Source organism: Lemur catta, chromosome 1 (assembly GCF_020740605.2).
Source record: "Lemur catta isolate mLemCat1 chromosome 1, mLemCat1.pri, whole genome shotgun sequence".
Classification (NCBI taxonomy): domain Eukaryota; kingdom Metazoa; phylum Chordata; class Mammalia; order Primates; family Lemuridae; genus Lemur; species Lemur catta.
This window is the reverse complement of record NC_059128.1, coordinates 274,584,287-274,603,251: the sequence shown is the minus strand read 5'-3', so window position 1 is coordinate 274,603,251 and position 18,965 is coordinate 274,584,287. Positions and strand designations below refer to the sequence as shown.

Genomic DNA, 18,965 nt, shown 5'->3' with positions numbered 1-18,965 from the left:
TGGGTCAGCCACCCTCAGGATAGGACATCAAATCTATCTTTGTTTGAACCTGCAGGACAGTAAGATGTCACTATTTGAAGGTCTCAGAATTGCTCTGCAGTCTCGCTGCTCTTCCTTTCTATTTAATAGTTGTGGTCATCAGTCTTTGTATCCGTTTGCTAGGGTGTACCACAAACTGGGTGGCTTAAACACCAGAAATTTATTTCCTCACAGTTCTGAATCTAGATCTAGAAGTCTAAGATCAAAGTGTCAGCAGGGTTGGTTCCTTCTGAGGCCTCTCTCCTTAGAGGGTAGATGGCGTCTTCCCCCTGAGTCTTCACTCCCTTTCCTCTGTGCCTCTCTGGGTCCCAATCTCCTCTTCTTCTAGGGATACAGTCAGATTGGATTAGGGCTCACCCATATGACCTCTATTTAACTTCATTATCTTTTTTGAGTCACATTTTGAGGTCCTGGGGGTTAAGACTTCAACATATGAACTTGGGGGGGACACAAGTTAGCCCACAGCAGTCTTTAAGCTGGCCCCCAATCCTCACCTCCTGCAATTCATGTCCGTGTGCAGCCTCCTCCCACCATGAATCAGATCAATAGCGTATGGCAGAGGCGAGAGCATATGGTTTTCACCAGTCTTTTTGCATCACTTTCTCTGGGAGAAGACAGCTGCCATGTCATGAGGACACTTAAGGGACACTCGTGGGGGCGGGGAAATGAAGCCTCCCATCAACAAGCAGCACCACCCTGCCCACCCCGTGAGCCAGGCCCCTTGCAGCCCCAGCCAACACCCGGCTGCAACCTCACCAGGACCCTAAGCAAAACAGCCAGACTAAGCTACCCGTGAATTCCTGTCCCACAGTCAAAAATGTTTTGTTTTAAACCATTAAGCTTGAGGGTATTTCACTACACAGCAATAGAAAACAAATTCACATTTTGATTCTTAAAAGGGGGTTGCTGAAGAAACAAAATCCCCAAATTGTAGGGTGGCTTTGGGATCAGGTGGTGGGCATGAGTTGGGGGGACCTTGAGGCAGGTGTTAGGGAGAGCTAAGGGCCTTGAGCAGAATCCCACACCTGTGATCTTTATGCCCTGAGCCCAAGTGCATCACCAGGGCGGAGCCTCCCAACTGAACAGTGAATAGACACAGGCGTGCTGGGATGTCCCCAGCTGCCCCAGGCCACTGATGCTGGCATTGAGTAGCTGTCTCCCTTCAACCCCCACAGATGTCACTGTCTGTGTGTGGGATGGTGGGGAGAAGGACGGGACTCGCTTGCAAAACCAGGGTGGGGCGCGTGGCTGAAGCTGACCACCTCAGCGCCTGCTTCCCTACAGCCTGGCCTGTCCCAATGCGGTTCAGATGGGACCACTTAGGGCTTTATACACAAAGCATGGGGCACTTCCCTCCTTCCTCTGGACCCAGAACTTGGAGGTTTTTTGAGGCAGGTGTGAGCACCCTCACATCCTTGGGAATGCCCAGGAAGAGTGTGTGTCCCACTGGGGACACGGAGCATACTGCCAGCCAGGCCTTGAGCAGCTCTGGAGATAAGGGCACGATGGTGTCACATCTGTCACTTGGGGGGTTGCAGGCATACCCTGACTTCCACCAAGTGGGCCCCTCGCCACAGCCACTCAGCCCCTTCCTCCTGAACTTATTCTACATGGGATGTACATAGAATCAAAAAGTAACCAGCTCAAACTGTACGTTCAGAAACAAGTAGACTGAGGAGGGTGCGACACTTACAGCAGGAAAAGCATGCCAAGGGTTACCATCTCTACTCTGCCAAGAGTTCATAAAAGTTTGTGCAATAACTAAATAAAGATCCCAACAGAAAAAAAAAAGGCAAAGCCTAGAGAGATGACAAGGTATGCAAGTGCAAATATGATAACCACAAAAACGTGGGAAATGCTCAAGGTCATTCCTAATCAAAGAAAGGCAAATTAAAACAATATTAAAGGACTATTTTATGCCTCTTAAATTGGAAACATGCAGAAAAGTCATACATCAGGCCGCCAAAGTGGCAGGGAAACCCACAGCCATACATCACTGTTTACACATATAAATTCATACAACAAGGTTTTGGAAAAAACTCTGATGATATCTATGAGGAACTGCAAACATGCCCATGCCTCTTTTGATATAAAACTTCTGGGAATTTATCCCAAGGAATTTGTCCCAAGGATAACTTCTCTGGGAGAAGACAGAAGAAAGAAAAAGCTACAAGCACCAGCTCATGATACATTATTCATAATATGTGAAAGTGGGAAACAACGAAAAATATCAGGCCACTAAGGAATGGCTAAGTAAATTGTTTAATATATCTCTTTAACAAGACGTTAGGAAGTGATTGACATTGTTAGGATCTTGTTAGCCACATGGAAAAACACATATGATATGAAGTTAAAGGAAAGAGGCAGAAAGAAATGTATCTGCTTGCATATTGCCGTATGTAAAGCCGCGCTATGCTCATACTCCAGGACTTGGAAGAAATCCAGAAAAATAAAAATCTTTTCATCTGACGGATAAAATTCATGGCTAAATCTCTTTCTTATTTCTGTTAAACATCATTATGGTGTTTGTGCAGAACAGTAATGATGATGATGAAGATAACATTTTAGAAAGAACCGGAAATGTCCTCCCACGGTATCTGAGTGCTGAAGCCACACTCAGCTATTGTGAAAATCCCAGGGGTCCCTCACCACAGAGAGCGCCTCCGAGGCCCCGCTGGGCTTCACCACGTGTGCTTCCAATGGGGCACCCACAATCTGCAGCAGATGGGGTTGTGCCAGGCTTCAGCTTATACGCAAGAGAAAAGGACACAAATCAGCCTCTCTAACGAGACGTGCCGGGATTTGGACTGCAGAGCACCCTTACCAAGGTCCGCGGTGGGAACCAAGCCCCTGGCCCCTATGCAGTCAGGTTCTAGGGCTAAGGATAAATAGCCCCTTCCCCTTCTTCAAAGCAACGTGGCTGAGCTACAGTAATAACTGGGGACACAGAGCAGAGATCACACACATACTGGCAGCCTGTGGCCCGGATGTGGCCTGTAGGCATGTTTTGTTTGGCTCACATGGTGTTTTAAAAGTTGGAACATTTTACATTTTTTAAAAATCCTGGATTTCCAGCATCTCATGAGAGGCTGGAAGCTATGACAGCACCAGGCCCACGTTCCCAGCCTGCAAGCAGACAACCGTCTATGCCCAGGAGCCAAGTGCGGGCACCTTACTTAGGAGCGCTCTGACTCATTCACGGATCTCAGGACTCACATGGGCACCCAGTCTGTGCCAGGCACCGCCCTGGAAATTGCACAGAAACCGTCCCCGCAGCACTCAGCTTCTGGGGAGATGGACCATACACACGTAACATCAGCTGTTCCCACGAGATAAAGAAAATCAGGACAGTGTGAGAGGGACTGCAGGGACCAGGCACTGTGCTGGCAGACGCTCTGGGAAACCTCTCCGCGATGACATCCGAGTTGATTCTGAATCCTGAGACAGAGCCAGCCACACAGGATGTGGGGTGAGACCGGTCCAGGCCAAAGGCCCGGGGATTTGAATGAGCGTGGAGTGCTCCAGAGGTAGTGAGGGGAGGGAGGGAGAGGCAGGACCACAGCCAGGGACGGATGGATTCTAATGACAGTGGGCAGAGGGAAGGGCTTTGGGGCTGATGGTGGTGTGATCTGATTTGATTTACATAAAATCCCTCCAGCTGCTAAGTGAGGAAGGGAGGCAGCTTCCATGTCCAGGGCAGAGATGCCCAGAGTGGGCTGGGAGCAAAGTGGCCAAATTGGAGATGTGTCACCACTGGGGAGAGCCCACAGGACTGGTGCAGGGAGTGGATGGGTGGCTGGTGGGAGACAGATCAAGAGTGTGCGTGATATTAAAGCATGCTTAGACAAGAGGGGTGAACTGATGATTCTGCAGGGAGTACATGCCCAGTGCAATTTAAAACTTCCAATGGCAGTCTACCTGGGCCAAGGGGTGAATGATTTTTTTAGCATTCAGCTAGGCTGAGAAAAGATATCAGCACAGGAGCCAAAGGTCTGTATTTCTACATGCACGGCTCTGCCCTTAGCGCTAACCTAAAAGGTGAGGACACAGCTGAGGTCTCCATGAGGCCGGGGACAGAATGATTGGGGCACTCTTGGGGCCCTTTGGTTTTCCCTTAGAGCCTCATCAAGCCGCAGAGTGCAGGGCAAGAGGGCTCTGGCACTGTGGCTGTGGCTCACATGTGCAGCGGCGGGCCTGGTTCTCACCCTCGCACGTCTACCAGGTGCAGTGGATTGTGAGGACCAAGGGAGGGAAGAGGATGAGCTGGTGGGTTTTGCTCTGTGAGCTCAAACTTTCCACCCTGAACAACTCAGCAAGGGGCACAGAGCCTTCTGTTCACAGATCTTTTATAGTGCTGAGCTGTTTGGTCAGACACCAATCTAGATGTTGCTGTGAAGGTATTTTTAAGATGTGACTAGCACTCAAATCAGCAGACTCTGAGTAAAGCAGATTACCCTCCATAATGTGGATGGGCCTCCTCTAATCAGTTGAAGGTTATAGGAGCAAAGACTGAGGTTTCCCTGAAAAGGAATTTTTCTCCAGGGTGCAACACTAAAATCCTGCCTGAGCTTCCAGCCTGCTGTCCTGCAGAACTCAGACTCAGGACTGCAACCTCAACTCCTCCCTGGGTCTCCAGCCTGCCCACCTCCCCGGCAGATTTCAGACTTGCCAGCCCCACAATCATGTGAGTGAATTCCTTAACACCCCTCTGTCTCCATATAAATAGGCATATACGTATGCTATGGTTCTGTTTCTCTGGCTCATACAGGACAGCTCTGCTGGGTGAAGCTCTCAGGCCCTATCACAGCCATCACCTGCAAGAAGAATGGTACGCTGGGCTCTTCTGCCACTAAACACCTGGCTACTGTCCGGCCTCAGGGCCTTGAACTTGATCCTCTCTCCACTTGGACACTCATCCCCAGGCAGTTGCAGGCTCACTCCTTCGGCCCCTCCAAGTTTCTGCTCAGCATGCCGTCACTCCACAGAGTTGCACCTCTCTGCAGCACACCCTCAGCCTTCCCCACCGAGCACTTGTCCGACCCCGAGCACTTATTCATCTGCAGCTGACATACAACATATTTGCTCACTTATTATCTGTTTTCTCACCACCTCCCCAACCATGGCTGCAAGGTCAGCTCTGTGTAGGGTGAGGGAGCAGACTCTGTGTTGGTCACTGATGGCTCCCCCATGCCTAGAACAGGGCCCTGCATACAGCAGGTGCTCAAAAACCACTCCGTGTTGAATGACTGAACAATGACAGATTCAGGAACGTGGAGGAGAAAGAGGCGCACCCACGGTGCGGTGGTTCCTGCCTGTCCTTGGCATTCTCTCTAACCCAGGTGCTGGCGGCTGCCATGGCTTCCTTCCTGGGGGAGCCAGGGCCCCGATCCACACAGACAGAGCCCCAATTGTAACCATATAACAACACATACCGAAGGGGGGGAGCCGCTCTGCTCCCAAGGAGCAGACGTCCCTGTCCTGAGTCCTCCTGCCGTAGGCTGCAAAGTAGATGTTGAGAAACTTGGATTCGTGGCAGTGCAGTTTCAGCTCCTGGTCTTCACACACGGTTTTGTTTTTTAATTCATCTGAAGCAGAAATAAAAATCGGCAGCACCATCAGCTTCCCCCAGAAGGAATCGGTGAGCACCATCCAAGCCCCGCTGCTCATCCCCGACCCCCAGGTCTGCACCCTGAAAAGCGGGCAATCCAGATGGCCCTGCCTGCCCATGGGGTCTCTAACCCTAGAAAATAAAGCCCTCTGCAGGAAGGGGTGGGAGGCAGCCTGTGGACAAGCGCAAACACCCCAGGAGGTCTACGCAGGGGCAAAGCGGGCAGAGGGGCCGGGGTGAAGGCAGGTGCGCTGGCTGGTTTGGGTCCCAGGAAGGGACTGGCCGTAAGGAAGTTTCTCTCTCTCCTCCCCTGAGGTCACATGTTCCTTAATTGAAGGGAGCCTTTTCTCAAACGTTGGCTTGGGATCCACACAAGTAAACACCAGGGATTACCTGAAAGAAGCATTAGACCCCCAGAGACAGCCCGGTTAAACCTCACCACCGTCTCCACAACTAGCTTTCCCATTTATGTATTTAAAAAGGGAGAAAGATGATATAAAATCACATTATTTCCAGGGAAAGGGGCAAAAACAAAGCACTGTGTCTGTTAAGAATCCTTCTTTAGAGAAGTAGGAGAAGTCCGTCCCAAATCTGGTAATCCAGGAACAATTGACCCTCACGCTGACGGCGCATTCTAGGTTAGGATGATCTGAATCATGTCGTACTTTGTTCCCAAAGAATTTAGGGAAAAATTTGTTTGTTTGTTTAATCTGCTTACCATAGTAAAATCTTTCTTTGCAATGTCATACGGAGTTAGCCTTATAAATGCACTGCTGAGGAAAACATAATTTATTGGGTTTTTTTTTAAAAGAATGTACCCCCAACCCATTCAATTAGTAAAAATGTTTAATAATGATTTGATTTTTAAAAGCAATGACACCTAATATTCCAGACACAAAAAGCCACATATAGTATGATTCCATTTATGTGAAATATCCAGAGAAGGCAACCTACAGGGGCGGGATGTAGATTAGCGGATCCCTGAGGTTGGAGTTGGGATTAAGGAGTGAGAGCAAATGGACACGAGGAGAGTTTACGAGATGGTAGGAATGTTCTACAGCTGAATTGTGGTCATGGTTGCACAAGTCAGTAAACTTACTAAAAAAAAAAATCACTGAACTATAGACTTAAAAGGGGGTGAATTTTATCTATGTAAATTACACTTCAATAAAGAAATTTTAAAAATAATATTAATTATTTTAAAAGTAACAATCTCTAACACTTGTTGAGTACTGAGTATTTGCTCTCAACTAGGCCCTGTGCTAAGAACTTCAAATGTATTAATGAATTTAACACGCAAAACTGCTCTCCTGTGAACGACCTCTTTGAATCCTTTGCATGTCGTGGGTTGGATTTTTAGAAATCGTTTGTAGGAGTGACTCGTGTATTCTGGATACTAACTTTTACCTTTTATGTGTTAGCAAATCTTGTCCTAGCTTGTCACTTATCTTAAATTTTGCAAAATAAAAGCTAAGCAAAACATAAAGCAGACTGTGGTCATTTATTTGCATATGTTCTCCTCCCCCCAACGTTTTGTCAAGAAAAATTAGAAAAAAATGCCAGCACCACCCTATCACCCCCTGCTCTGGGTTTTCTACTTTGAAAGGGCAACCGCATAGTAGAAAGGTGCATCTTTCAGCCAAACAAGCATCGGAGTCAACTGCAAAGAAGAGCTAAACGTCAGGAGTTGCTCGGGCTGTCACAGGCTGGCCTGGTGGGGGCCAGGTGGGGGGAGAAAAACTAGCCCCCCACGCACCCCTGCCTCTCACTCTTCCCATTCATTCATGTTTTCCTTCCACGTTTCTTTCCTGGATGGGAAGTGCAGGCTGATGCCAGGTCCCTGACACACCTCAAGCCAAAATTTTCCAAAATTGTGATTTGAGGCCCATTAATGAGTCTTGAAATCATTAGTGACTTGTGACTAGCGATTTAAAAAAAATAAAAGCCAGGCATGGTGGCTCACATCTATAATCCCAGTACTGTGGAGGTCGAGGCAGGAGGATCACTTGAGGCCAAGAGTTCGAGATAGACCTGGGCAACATAGCGAGATCCTGCCTCTACAAAAAAAAAATTTTAAATTAGCCCAGCATAGCGGCATGCACCTGCAATCCCAGCTACTTGGGAGGCTGAGGCAGGAGGATCACTGGAGCCCAGGAGTTCCAGGTTACAGTGAGCTATGATTGTGCCACTGCACTCCAGCCTGGGAGACAGAGTGAGACTCTGTCTCTAAATAAATAAATAAATAAATAAAAATAAAGAGTAAAGTAGCTTAGAAAACATCAAAGGGCATACGTGAAGAAAGGATAAACACTGTTTTGCACTTTAAAACATTTTTTTCAGTTGTATGTATGCGAGTATGTGCTACGCTGGGCTACAAGGTAGAATGCTTTTCACACTGTGGCTGCAGTCACAGCAGTTTGCAAGCTCCCACCTTAAACCTCACAGCAGGGCGTGAACAGGACACACCGGCTACTACAGCGGCCGGCCGGGTCTTCATCTCCTGGAATCCATCATGTTAAGCCCTACACTTAAATCATGAAAAAAAATAATTCCCAAATATAAACCCCAGTTTTCTGTTACTTGTAAATTCCCACAACTTTCTATCAAAAACAGAGGAGCAGCAGTGAGACCAAACTTTTGAACGACAGGAAGGAAAAGTTTTTAGGATCCCAAGATTATCTCCAGCTTTGGTGCTGGTGAACCTCGGCCCTTCTATCCATGACGATGCAACATTCAAGATGAATGAAAGGCTCGGAGCAGAAACCAGGTTACAGATGCTCACAAGTCCCCTTCCTCGCTAGTGGTTTAACATACACAAAAAGCCACCACGAGGAGGAGGGCACATTAAAATGGTGACTAAGCAAATGTTCTGAAGGCTCTTCACCCACTGATTGGAATCTTAATATAGCAGCTTAAACTTAGAGCTAAGGATAGTTTTGGGGTTTTTTTTTCCTAAATAAAAAGAACACTAGGTCTGACCCCAACATCGGAGGGTTTGATTCTCTTTGGTGAGTCACATCCGCACTGGCATGAGTTCTTCAGTGCTGTTTATGAGTAGATGCTAAATCCCACCAACACCGAAATTTTGCCAGATTTGGAGCCTTTGATGCAAAAAGAGGGCACAGATAGAAACAAGAGCCAAAGCACCCTTCCAACTGGGAGAGCACCAAAAAATGCTAAGAATGCCCTCTGGGGCAGAGCTGCTCCAGAAGGGGGGCGGGAGAAGGCAGGACAAACCCAAGCTTTATCTCGGCAGACTGGAACCTTCTTTGACAGGCTTACTTTTTTTCTTTCTTTTTTATTCAGAATTTTAAAAAAACTAGAATATTTTTTTAAGGCCTGTCATGAAATGCATTTATTAGCCACATCTCTTTGATTTATTAAAGCCCATTCATTAAAGGCAGCCTTGATGCCAATAAAACCCTCCCAGAGTAACACAACACCTGAATGCAAGGCCTCCAGGGATTGCGTCCCCAGATTGTGGGCAGATCCTGTCCTAGAGGGGAGTAGAGGGGGTCTGTGTATGTCACGTTATGTCCTCGGGGTGGCTGTTGTATTATGTTGAGTCGTTTGCTTCCTTGGGAATGTGCTAATTCACGATTACCTAAGAGTGACATTTCTGGATTCCAAAAAAACAATGGGACTACTAACATCATTGCTACTTTTCTCAGAGGATGAGAATGTGTTTTAGAGCTGGGTTAGAGTTCCCAGTTGGTCTCAGATCAGAGAAGGCATGGGCAGCCTTCCAGAAGCAGGTTGCCAATGCTCCTGGGGGTTTAGATGGGGAGAGTGACAGGAGCCTGGGAAGGCAGAACCACGACTCTGCTTACAGGACAACAGCTCCTCATTCTACCAGTTAGGGGGTTACGTGGGTCATTCAGTTCCCCAGCAGTGGCCTTGCAAAGGTGCGCAGGGGAGGATCTGCCGTGACGACAGTATTTTATTACTGACTTTGCCTGCAATTGCCACTGTGTGGTGGTATCAAAATGCAGACATTTAGTCACCTTTATTGTGTTTTGAAATTCTCTATAGACAGTGTCCCCTGCTATTGCCTGCCCCCAGGGCAGACCACACCCCTCCCCCAACCCTTGCTGTATCTCTGTGTTTCAGTCATTCACATCTTTAGCAAGAATGACTTTCATCTGCTTATTGGAATATAGCTACCAATCACTGAGCCCCACTCCATGACAGGTCCCGAGCTAAGCATTTTACATACAACACTGTATTTTCACAGTCTCCACAACAGCTCTATGCAGAAGGGACATTATCTTCATGTTTCAGTGGAGTCCTGGTGCCTCGGGAAGTGTCCCCACACTGCCCAAGGCCACACAGTGGCTACATAGCAGGAAAGGATATGCAAAGCCTCGCTGAAACCTAAATTCCCTGAAGGGCTGCACGGTGCACACTAGCAAAAAGAAGGTTCCGGTGAGGTTTGCCAGTAACCTAGCTCTCCAAACAAACAAACAAATGCACCCTGATTCGTGGCATTTGCTGCTTTCCCTGGTGCAAGCTCTCCCACATGGCAGATTTCACAGAGCACAGAGCTGGGGAGAGACGCACGTGACCGGCTCCCACGATGAGACTCGGCTCCCACACCCACAGGGGCAGCCGTGGTGCCGACAGACAATCAGGGTGTCACGCAGGCGCTGCCTCTGGGAAAATGGAGGAGAAGAACCTCGGGAGGTGGGAGAGCTGCAGGAAAAGAGGCAGCAAGGTGTGGAGACAATCTCACTTCTACCACTTCCCACAGGGCAGTGCCTCGGGTTACCAGGGTCCAGGTGACACAAGGGTCTACCCCTTGATCTGTTCATGGGACAGCAGCCCTAGGGGCTTTCTGACCTTCTCAAGCACCCTCCCTGCTTAGACGCTGCCCTACAGGTAGAGCACAACTCCTTCCCTGGCCGCGAGGGCCCTGGACCCTGCTCCAGCTCTCCGGATGGTACTCCCTTGAGGCCACTCCCCAACCTGGCCCCCTCACTGGCTGCGCCAACGCCCCTGCACCCCCAGCCACAGGCTACTGCATGGAGCGCTCTCTGTCCCCCACCCCTGCAGCTCTCAGCTCCATCATCACCTGCTCAGAAGAGCCGCTCCTGAACCCCACTGAGGGCGATGCTACTTACATAGTACGGGAGCTACTTACACGGTTCCCAGGGCCTCCCCATGGAAGCCCCGGCCCCGCTTGGAATCTTGCACATTTGTGTGATCCACATGGCTATCCGGCCCCCACTGGACTGCACGATCGGGTTACTTAGGAAGTGCTCACCTGTGTTTCCCCAGCGCTAAGCACGGTACCTAGCTCCTGCTGGGTGAACACTGGCTTTTATTTTGTTTATTTGTCTTTGTTTGTAAATAGAGACAGGGTCTTTCTCTGTTGTCCAGGCTGGAATGCAGTGGCCGGATCACAGCTCACTGCAGCCTCGAACTCCTGGGCTTGAGTGATCCTCTTGCCTCAGCCTCCTGAGTAGCTGGGACTACAGGCAAGTACCACCACACCCCGCTAATTTTTTTAAAAAATTTTTGTAGAGATAGAGTTGTGCTATCGCCCAGGCTGGTCTTGAACTCCTGGCCCCAGGCAATCTTCCTGCCTCGGCCTCCCAAAGTGCTGGGATTACAGGTGTGAGCCACCGGACCCACCTTGGGTGTACACTTGTTCCATGAATATGTATAGAGCACCCACTGATCTGGGGTTACAAGAGTGAACAACACAGAGTCATGCTCACGTTGTAAGCATGTGTGTAAATAAGACATAAGTCACAAATAAGGTAAGCCCAGGTCATGCTGGTGCTGTGAGAAGATGAAATAGGATGGTGTGCTAGAGGCATGGCGGGCGTGAGGAAGTGGGCGCTGCCTTAGATTCCTTGGATAGAGAGGGTCTCTCTGGAAAGGCGCCATCTGGGCTGGAGCCTGACCGCGGAGAAGGAACGGGCTCTGTGAAGACTCCACTAAAGGCTTGTTGGGTGAAGGAAGGTTGGAAGCTGCCCTGGAAGGGGTGTGGCAACTGCCCGAGATGGAACCGCCATCCGGGGGAAGCCTCTCCAGGATGTGAGTTCTCCTTATATCCAACTCCTGGCCCAACGCTGCACACGGCAGGCGCTGATTAAGTGCTTGCTAAAATGAAATTAATCAGCAGACCAAATAGCACACTGTAGTATTGACGCTGTGTCCCTGACTTAAGCCAGGGTGGGCCAATTTTACAAAGGCCATTTGATTTCTCTTAGGGCTGGTTTTTCCCAACTTTCTATTATGAAAAATGAAAAATTCAAATATATAGAAAATGTGAAAGAATATCACAATAACCAGTCACATTCCCACCATCTAGGTTCTCTGATTGTGAGCACCTTGAACGAGGGCCTCCTCAGGAAGGGTATTCTTTCTGCCTCTGCACAGGACGGCCTCTGACCAGCACAATTTTAAGGAACAGAAATCGCAGTCTCTCACCACCCCTGATATTTTCAGCATCAGTACAACTGAGTTTTTTATATTAGGAAGGATTTTTAAAATCCGGGCATTTATAAGAACTCACACATATGCGGGCACACACATTCTCTCTACGAGGCTGGACATTCCTATTAACGAGAATTTCAAAGTCAGACAAACGCAGACCACAGGGAATTTTCACCTCGAGCGTGAATGACACAGGGAACCGCACCCCAAACACACGGTTCCCCTCAGAAGTTACTTACTAGGTTGGCATTTAAAGGAGACCAGGAGGTATTTACTGCTTCCTGGACAAAGGTCAGGTCCAAAAACACGGCTATTGACCAGGAGGTGGCAGGCCCGCTGGTTCTGGCATTCGTCCAGCACCTTCTAGAATGAGGGGGTAGAAAAGGGATAGGCTTGAAAACCGCACTCAGTGTCCGCCAGACCCTGAACCTGAGCTGCTCTGGGCTTTGTGAGGGCCTGGCCGGGGTGCGTGTTGGCCTGCACCATGTCTTAGGCCAAAGCACAGGCAGGCGGGTGATCGGTTGGCTTCCTGGTCGTCTCCTCTTTCCCAAAGGAGAAAACTGACCCAACAGCACGAGGGCCCATCAGAAAACCAGCCTCCGATCCACCATGACCGGCACCGCTGCTCACACTTTCAGCAAAGCCACATTGCTGAGGCTCCAGAGTGTCCTTGCATCTTGGGCTACAGGGGCCTTCGAGGTCCCCCTTCGAGAAGGCGTCCCCTCGCTTCTAGCTGACAGCCTCGGCCATCAGAAATCACAGTCCTGGCCCCTCATCCTTAGAAACAGCCCTAGACAGGCCACAGGAGAGATGGGCATTTGGGGAAGCCTTGGGGGGACCCATTATCCAGGCCAACAAATAAAAATTAAAAAGCTGATTCCTACCCTCACAAAACTCAAGAGTACAGGGCCCCCTTCTCCCTCGGTCAGCAATTTTCTTAGCGGAATACTCACACTTTCTGCTTCCCTCCAAATCTCAGTCTCTCTCTCTCTTTCTCTCCCTCCAACCCCAATGTTTTTCTGGGCAACTTCCTGATTTGTTAATGAATCTGCCCCGGCAAAGCTCACAGAACACCCTCTCCTAGGCTGGGGTGTGGTTGGGGGGGATGGCGGGGTGGGGGAAGGCCCCCATTTTGTTGTTGTACTTTCAAGTCTCAGTTCCCAAATGGAACGAGCCCTGCCTGTGAGAAACACTGAGGTCCTGGACTTGGTTCTGGTAACAAGGACACCAAGCACAGTAAAAAAAAAAAAAAAAGGTCCCAAGAATCTACTTGTTACTTTAGGCCTGAATTTAGACTTTAGTGCAGGTTCACGAGCCTCTCTGAGTGGCCACGTTCTCCTCATGGAATACTTCCGTGCACAATGCCGGCCCCACCAGATGTCACCTGTCACCGCAGGGGCCTGGCAGAAATGCATCAATCAGGAAAAATGTCCAGGTAAACCTCTTGAACCACTCCCCCCAGGTGCAGTTTTCAGATGACTGAGCACATTGGTGTGGCCAAGGTCATGGTGAAATGACTCAGCTCTCAGATGTCACTGCAGGCTCCAGGGCAGGGCTATTTCCAAACTGTGTTAAGAGCAGAAAGATGCAGAGAGGGGATTTCCTGTTGGCATTTAGTCAGAGGCTGGGTCAGCTGTAGTCTCCCTGCCTTAAGCAACCTCCCTCCAAGGAAGCACCTTGCCTCAGTTCCCAGGGCAGCTTAAAAGACACAAAGTGAAGGATCTCTTGATCTCTGGCTGAAAGAGCTGGGCATGGGGATGTTTCTGGCAAACAAACCCTCTGAACAACATCAGAACTGTGTTCACAAATGCTAACTTGTCAGTCTGGCTAGGGAACATCCCTCAGGGGTGCCTGGTAGAGGCAGGCACCAGAGTAAGGGTGTGGGTGGTGCCCATGCTTTGGGACTCCAGTGTGCCAAGAGTTCATACTTGCACAAAGTAGGCACTTCTGCCCTTTTGGCACTGGGCAATGTTCTTTTCATGAGCCTAGGAGGGCAGCAGATGCCCTGGGAACCAGGGATGGGTGGGCAGAGTGGGTGGGTGAGGATGGGGGGTGGCCTAAGAGGGACATGGCACCAAGGGGGAGAATTGGGGGTGGGGTGGGTGCTGTGGTTGGAATGTTTGTCCTCTCCAAAACTCACGTTGAAATTTAATTGCCACTGTAACAGTATTAGGAGGTAGGGACTTTAAGAGATGATTGGGCCCTGAGGGCTCCACTCTTTTGGATGGATTAATGCTGTTATTGCGGGGTAGGTTGTTATAGTGGGCATAGGCTCGCTATAAAAGGGCAAGTTTGGCCCCCCTCCTTCTGCCACATGAGGACTGGTACTCCCCCCACCCCACTGCCCCCCAGAAGGATGCAGCAGCATTCAAGTTGCCACCCCGGAAGCTGAGATGGGACCCTCACCAAACACCAAACAGCACCTTCATCTTGGACTTCCCATCCTCCAGAACCATGAGAAATAAACTTCTATTCTTTATAAACTACCCAGTCTCAGGTATTCCGTAATAGCAACACGAAACATCCTAAGACAGTGGGGCACACGAGGAAAGCAACTCCTTGCCTCCCCAAGAAACATGCTGTCTCTCCTCAGGGCTGGAAACCACGTCCAGGGAATTTATTCAAACACATTCTTTTTGGCTACTCAGCCGGTGTTTACCAATCACATGGCTATTCAGATACGACAATGCTCGGAATGGAAGCAATAAATGGTGTGAGAAACAGAAAAATCCTGACATCATCATCTTATTTTTGTTTCTCCTTTTTGGGCCTTAGGGAGAGCTACATAGCACTAAAGCTAATTCTATGTGTCCTTAGTCTTCCTTAGTAAATTTATCATTTTTAAAAAATTCAACCCTTTTTCTCTATAATATCTTTGTCCACATGCCTATGGCTGACAAAATCAAACTGACTTCTAATGTGCCTCCTGCTCCACACTCCCTGCCTGCCACACATTCACATGAAACCAGGGAGGCATTAAAACAAGTCCAAGGCCAAGTGACTCGGTCATTCATCGTGACCAGCTAGTTATAAATGTCAGGGGGCCGGGGATGGTGGAGTAGAAGTTGCTTACATAACTGAAAGCCATGAAGAGTCTAAAACCATCACTGAAATACTAACCTAAATATGCCAAATCTTTCCCTAAATATGCCAACCACAAAAAGAATGACTTAAAAGCCTCTCCCTCTCACCTCATTGCTGGTATTATGCAGTAGAAAGATGAATTCAGCAGAGGCCACCCAAAATAGCTCCAAGCAAGAATAAAAAATGTGATCATCTACAATTGGAGAAGCAAACCATAAAAAAGCAAAAGACCATTATAGATATTTCCCTTGCTCAAGTACATTTTCTAAGAAGTGGGTCATGACCTCAGACGTCTGCCTCATAGAGATACTTGCGGTTTCCATTAAAGAATCCACAGCCTTTCTCTCCTACTGGGGCATTTATGGGAGATGTGGGCCCAGAGGTTGAAGCCCAACATGACTGTACTTTGACTGCAGTAAGAAGTTCGCTCATGAAGAAATTCATAGTGCAGGTGCACTAAGGGAGCCCTCCAATAGGAAGCAACTCTATTTAAACTTGTTTGGTAGAGAATCCTTTTGAAAAGCAAATAATAGGTCATCTGCAAAACCAACGGTTGCATAAATGGGCATTTTCATGGATCAGTTTTGCTTGGAGCAAACTATATATAATCACAAATGTATATCCAGAGAGAGAGAGAAAGAGAGTGTGGAAACCATTTTATCATCTTAGCACATCTACAAAAGGCAATACCTGGAAGGTGGTGGGCGCCACACAGGTTAAGCTGTCTTCCCTCTGGGAGGCAGGCTGCTGGGAATTACACATTTGGTAATCTTGCCCATAAAATGCCGATTGGACACTTATCGTAGAATGCCGAGGGCACTGTAGGTTCAAATGGTCCCCGTCACAGGCATAGGCGGTGTGGTTTTGCAGGAGTTTGGTTAGGTAACCTGGAAAATATTCAGCCTGGTTACAAGAGGCCCAGGAACCCACCGCTCCTTCACAGGTTCAGGGGCGGGGGCCGCTCAGGCGGGACAGTGCGGGTGGGGCCTTCCTGGCAGCTCTGGTGGAGAGGTCACCAAACCAGGCCCTGAGAGGGGGCTGCAGGAGAAGGTGCCAGAACCCCGGGTCTCGGGTGGCCCACTGGGAGGTTCGGGGGGCTCGTTCCCCTTCAGGTTGCACTAGGGGATGGGCCAGGAGCCAAGGAGTCCTGAAGTGCCTCTCTAAAGAGGAAAGAATTGTGAGTGGGTGTCCGCTGGGCGTGTGCGTGCCTGCCCGGAGGGAGACTTGCGTTCGCTGACCTCCCGCTAGTGAGGCCATGCCCTCCTGCAGTGCGGAGATGCAGTTTTATTCAGGAAACCCCCCTGGCCTGCCTCACCCTGGAAAGGAAAGCCAGGCGGGGCCCCCTGTGCTGAGTAGACGCGGGCTCTGAAGTGTGTGTGTGTGTGTGTGTGTGTGTGTGTGGTTGGGGGGAGACGGGGGGGCTTTGTGGTGGGTTGAACAGTGTCCCCCGCTAACTTCTGCTCACCAGGAACCCCAGAATGTGACCTCATTATTTGCGGATGTCATTAGTTACGATGAGGTCACACTGGAGTAAAGTAGATCCTTAACACCATATGACCGGTGTCCTTCAGAGAAGAGAAGAGACACAGGGAAGACACCCAGGTGCAGACGGGGCGACGCAGCTACGAGGGAGCCCGGGAAGCCGAGACTGCCGGCCACACCAGACGCCGGGCCAGGCAAGGAAGGATTCCTCCCCGGAACCCTCAGAGCCAGCAAGGCCCTGCCGACACCTTGATTTCAGCTTTCTGGCCTCCAGAACCGCGAGAGAATGACTTTCTGCTGTTTTCAGCCGCGCAGGTTTTGGGAATTTGTGGCAGCAGCCACAGGAAATAAGTCAGGCCCCCGGTCCCAGGCTCCCGGCCACTTCTCAGGCAGGTTGGAGGAGTGTCACCGCCCGGCTCTGAGAAGCTCGGGGCCGCCCTGCTGCTCCTCAGAGAGGAGAAAGGAAGGCTCGCCCCGAATGTAGGCTCCCTTCCTCCTCCTCACACCTCACGAGGTCACGGGGAGCGGCTGGGAGGGCCGCCAGCGCCTTTCTGCTGAGGGGAGCGGGGGCGGGTTTGGCAGCCTCGGCTTCAGAGATGGAGGGGGTGGCAGGAAGGGGGAGGCTTCAGGGCTCCCCAGTTCCCACACGCCGGTCTGTGCTTGAGTTCATCCCGTTTGGGTTTCAAAATCCTCTCACACGGAAAAAAGTGCCCAGTCCTGCTCCCTGGGCTTCCCTGAAACTTGCGGTCAGAGGGACCGAGAGGGCGGCCGGGGGCCTCACACTCTCCACTCAGTGTTCCGAGGGCGAGGATTGCTCGTGCTCCCCTGCACGCCTCTGCTGGACTTTTGCCGAAACGCCTTCTTTTTCATCTTTGGAAACCACCGGAAGAATGGCCAAGAAACCAGCTACCCTAAGTTCACTGAGAGAAGCAAAATCTGACGCGAGCGGCAAAAGGGACATCAGACACCAGGAGTGTGGGGCAGGGTCCTGCTGTTGGGGCATCATCACTGTCACACTGTGCCCGCCGGGCTCCGAGCGAGGCCGGCCTGAGACCCCTCCATGGCCCAGAGCTGTGGGTCATCGTCTTCCTGCAGGGCACACAGAAGGGCCCTGATAAAGCCACGAACACTGGAGATTCCGGCCTCCTTTGTGGGATCTCAGCACCCGTCCCGAGTGACACTCTGCCCCAGGAAAATCAGGGTCACCGTGATGCTACCCCTAAGCCAGCTCCCACTCAGAAGTGCCCCAGGCTGCTACCCCTGTCCTTAGACCTGGGGGCGTTCAGGTGAGCAGGCAATGCTCTGGTCCTTCATCTGCATGGTGGACACATGCTTTACTTTGTCAAAGTTCGCCCAGCTACCCACTTGGGATTTGTAAGTAAAAGTGTTTGTTTAAAAGAACTCCACCTGAAGTTATCTGACCGATAGTTTTAAACAAATAAAGAAAGTCTAGACACCGCAGAGCCTTGGGCGATTTGTGGAGCAAGGGGAGTGTGGAACGCTTTCTTCTGCAGCCAGCCACAGTGCCACTGGGACAGGCCCCAGAGTCACCCCGCGTGCTCTGGTCCTCCGCAGGTGCCCTCCTCTTGTGCCTCATTCTTCTTGGTCTACAGTGTCAAAAGTTCAGGAAGAAGGACACTAAAACTACCCATTGGTGTCAGCAACATGGAGGTCAGCAAGGACCACTTGGAGGCCATTTGGGATGGTGGGTGAGGACAGAAGCCAGTAAAACGTTGGAAAGTGAGTGGAAGTTGAGAAATCAAAGATGGTTCGTGTGGCAGGCAGCATAATGACCGCTAAAGATGTCCACAGGCCTTAATCCCCTTGACTCATGATTATGTTACCTTATGCTGCAAAAGGGGCTCTGCAGATGTGATTAGGGATTTTGAGATGGGGCGGCTCTCGGGGATTATCTGGGAGGCCTGATATAATCAAGGAGGCAAGAGATTCAAAGTCAGAGAAGGGAGGTGTGACAACGGAGCCAGCCACTGGAGCCATTCAGCCTGAGCCCAAGAATGCAGGCGGCCTTCAGAAACTGGAAAAGGCAAAGAAACAGATTCTGCCCTGAGGCCTCCAGAAGAAATGCAGCCCTGCCCACACTTAGCTTTTGACCTCTGACTGCCAGGACTATGAGACAATACATTTGTGCTGTTTTAAGTCACTAAGTTTGTGGTGATTTGTTGCAGCAGCGATAGGAAACCAATACAGTTGACTGACACAGATGATTCTGCAACACCCTGATGAAGATGAGAGAAATGGGGCTAGCGTTGTAAGAGCTGATGTTCAGGGAGAGGTTTTTAAATAATTA

The 18,965-nt window shown here is 49.9% G+C and overlaps 1 protein-coding gene across 6 annotated transcripts in view; it reads right to left on the bottom strand.

Moving 5' to 3' along the window:
- The window catches only part of EVA1C (eva-1 homolog C), an 84,591-nt gene that overhangs the window by 31,612 nt on the left and 34,014 nt on the right, over nt 1–18,965 (bottom strand). For 3 of the 6 annotated variants that reach the window (XM_045540545.1, XM_045540550.1, XM_045540548.1), the window contains exons 2-4: nt 15,866–16,062; nt 12,331–12,454; nt 5,472–5,624 (exon numbers count right to left, since the gene is read on the bottom strand). In XM_045540545.1, coding sequence (XP_045396501.1) covers nt 5,472–5,624; nt 12,331–12,454; nt 15,866–16,062 — 474 coding nt within the window. The remainder of the gene's footprint in view (nt 1–5,471; nt 5,625–12,330; nt 12,455–15,865; nt 16,063–18,965) is intronic. The other 3 variants (XM_045540547.1, XM_045540546.1, XM_045540551.1) reach the window with 3 other exon arrangements.